This window comes from Morone saxatilis, unplaced genomic scaffold (genome assembly GCF_004916995.1).
Source record: "Morone saxatilis isolate NCDOM2014 unplaced genomic scaffold, NCSU_SB_2.0 Contig8, whole genome shotgun sequence".
In the NCBI taxonomy this organism is placed as follows: Eukaryota; Metazoa; Chordata; class Actinopteri; family Moronidae; genus Morone; species Morone saxatilis.
Window position 1 is genome coordinate 18,306,513 of NW_023340257.1, and position 2,492 is coordinate 18,309,004.

A 2,492-nucleotide genomic window follows, 5' to 3' on the forward strand; every position below is an offset into this window, starting at 1 on the left:
TTACTGAATCATTGGTTTTCTCCGTTTGATGTACAACGCAAAGTAAACAGCCATGGCGATGAGGAGAATAGCTAGGATGACGATGCAGACAATTACAGCCACCACAGGGCTGCTGTAGTTGGCCTCAAGTGACGTAGCTTTGTGAGCAGGGAAAAAGAACAGCACAAAGATATCATATTATACTTCATGGGTATATTAATCAATGTTGATGATTACTAACTGAACAGTAGTGACCAAGAAAGTAGTCCATCACAGACAAATTTGCTGGTTCTTACCAGGAGCAGCCGATAAAGTCTGAGGGTCTCCTAAAAAAAGTAACCAAAACTATGGTCAGTAATTTAGGTTTCACATTTTGTGTTATTATTGGTAAAATTAACTGATTAAATGAACAGTTTGACATTTTAGGAAATGTGCTTATTCGCTTTCTTGCTGAGAGTTAGATTAGATTGATAAAGCTACTGTCAGTAGTCTTTCAACTTAGCTTAGCATAGATACTGGATACCTGAGGAATCAGCTGGCCTGGCTCTCGTGAAAAAAATCTACCTATTAGCACCTATAAAGACCTATAAATATTTCCATTGTTTAAAACATACAAAAGTGTAAAAATAACATTACAATGTAAGGTTCTTAATGTAATTGACTGGTGGCTGTAGCTTCGTTTGTAGCATATACACGAGAGTGGTTTCAGTCTTCTCATCTCTTCTCAACAAAGTAAATAATTGCATTTCCCAAAATCTCAAACTATTCCTTTAAGAGAAGACGCCACAAGGAAAGATGGCCATTTTTTGATTTCAAGTGTCCTCCAGACAAATCCATTGACATATATTAAGTTATTATCAGGTTTAATTTGCACATTTTAAGGTAATACTGTTTATTTAGCATTTGTATCTATTCACCATATAAAATGTCATTGTGATTAGATATAGGAATATCTGTGTTTGTTACAATTTGCCCTAAAGGCTTACCAGTGCTCTGCTTTCCCACAAGAATGGCAGTCGAGGAGACTGTAGCGTTGGCTGACACATCCTCAGCTTCTCTCTTTCTCCTGCTTGGGGAACTTCCACAGTTCTGTTCAAGATTGATAAAATTAACAATCAAGACTGATGTAGACTGGTGTATGAATTAACTACAATTCCTATTTGTGATATCATAAAATATCTACTTACAGGCATTATTCCACTACACAAGGACACTTCACAGAGTCTGGTAACACAGTGCAGGTAGAATGTGGAAACCGTCTGATTTTTGTGCTCCACAAATCTGAAGGCCTCAAAGGAGAATGTTGCCTTCTGAGACATCCCGTTGAGCTCCACCTTAGTTTGTCCGTCCCTTGCACACCTTGGGTGAAAAAGAGATGGGAAGCGTGACTGCACATGTTGAAGTACAAAGAGCTAGCATGGAGCTGAGTGTAAGTTGGAAGATATTATATACTGTGATTTTATGTACACGTGTGACTCACCCTATAAAAAGGTCATAATAGTGGTCAGACATGGGATTTGGAGTTGTGGTAGCGTAGCATCTGTCGAGCAGCACGTTGAACCTTTTAGGACAGACAGATGAATTTTTAGTGTCTTTTCTTTATAATGTAACTTTGTTTACTGTAACTTGATAAAACTTAAATACCTGTCTGTCAGATTGGTAGCCTTAACTGCAACATAAATCTTGGTCTTCAGGTTGAGTCCTGTTTGTGGGATAGTAAGTATATCTTGGTACCCTTGATCCTGTTCCACAGGATGGTAGAAACAAAATCAAGTTATTAAATGTTAAAAAAATACTCTGTCTAAATCTAAAAGCTATAGAGCAGGTCTTACTTTGTACAGCTGCATACTCAGTGTGCTGATGAAACTACCATTGTTGTCTCTTATTGCAAGATTCACACCTGATCTGTATTAAATGAGAATAAATTCATACATATATATGTTAAAAAGTTGAATGAATCAAAATGTAGTTGATTCATGCTTATGTCACAAGCAGTGTAGGTGTTATTTGGGGTGACACTTGATATACTCACACAGCCAGTTGAGTTGATTGTCAGGAGATACGCATCGGATTAGAGGCAGGAGAACCTTGTACAGGATCCTGTGGAACGATAGGTATCATTAACTGCAGAGGTGTCTACAACGGTCAAACCAGTCCCAAGAGTTGCGAACGGACATTTGAGAAGTCAGAAAACGCTCCGCTCCCAATCTATTGATTATCTATAGAAAAACAAACATTATGCACTGAGATCAGTTTTCAGATGTATTCTTTGATGCAATCCGTGCCATAATTAATTTAAGTGTTTATTTATTTTGCATAATTTTTATAATAATTATAATTATTTTGTTACATATCCGAAAAAATAAAGATAATCCGAACAGTCATAGTATGCTTGAATTAATATTTATAGTCAAACACATAGCTTCGTCTCAATCACGAGTTTGTGGTATACAGTCTGACCTTGATGTTGGATGAATTTGACCGTGGATGTTGTAATGTATAAATTCGTGGTA

General features: G+C 36.9%; 1 protein-coding gene across 1 annotated transcript in view; it reads right to left on the reverse strand.

Moving 5' to 3' along the window:
* Nucleotides 1-2,492, reverse strand: part of LOC118342078 (zona pellucida-like domain-containing protein 1) — a 2,726-nt gene continuing 234 nt past the window's right edge. The window contains exons 2-8 of the mRNA XM_035680509.1: nucleotides 1,812-1,879; nucleotides 1,624-1,721; nucleotides 1,460-1,540; nucleotides 1,167-1,338; nucleotides 966-1,068; nucleotides 276-305; nucleotides 1-137 (exon numbers count right to left, since the gene is read on the reverse strand). Of these exons, the coding sequence (XP_035536402.1) occupies nucleotides 1-137; nucleotides 276-305; nucleotides 966-1,068; nucleotides 1,167-1,338; nucleotides 1,460-1,540; nucleotides 1,624-1,721; nucleotides 1,812-1,879 (689 nt within the window). The remainder of the gene's footprint in view (nucleotides 138-275; nucleotides 306-965; nucleotides 1,069-1,166; nucleotides 1,339-1,459; nucleotides 1,541-1,623; nucleotides 1,722-1,811; nucleotides 1,880-2,492) is intronic.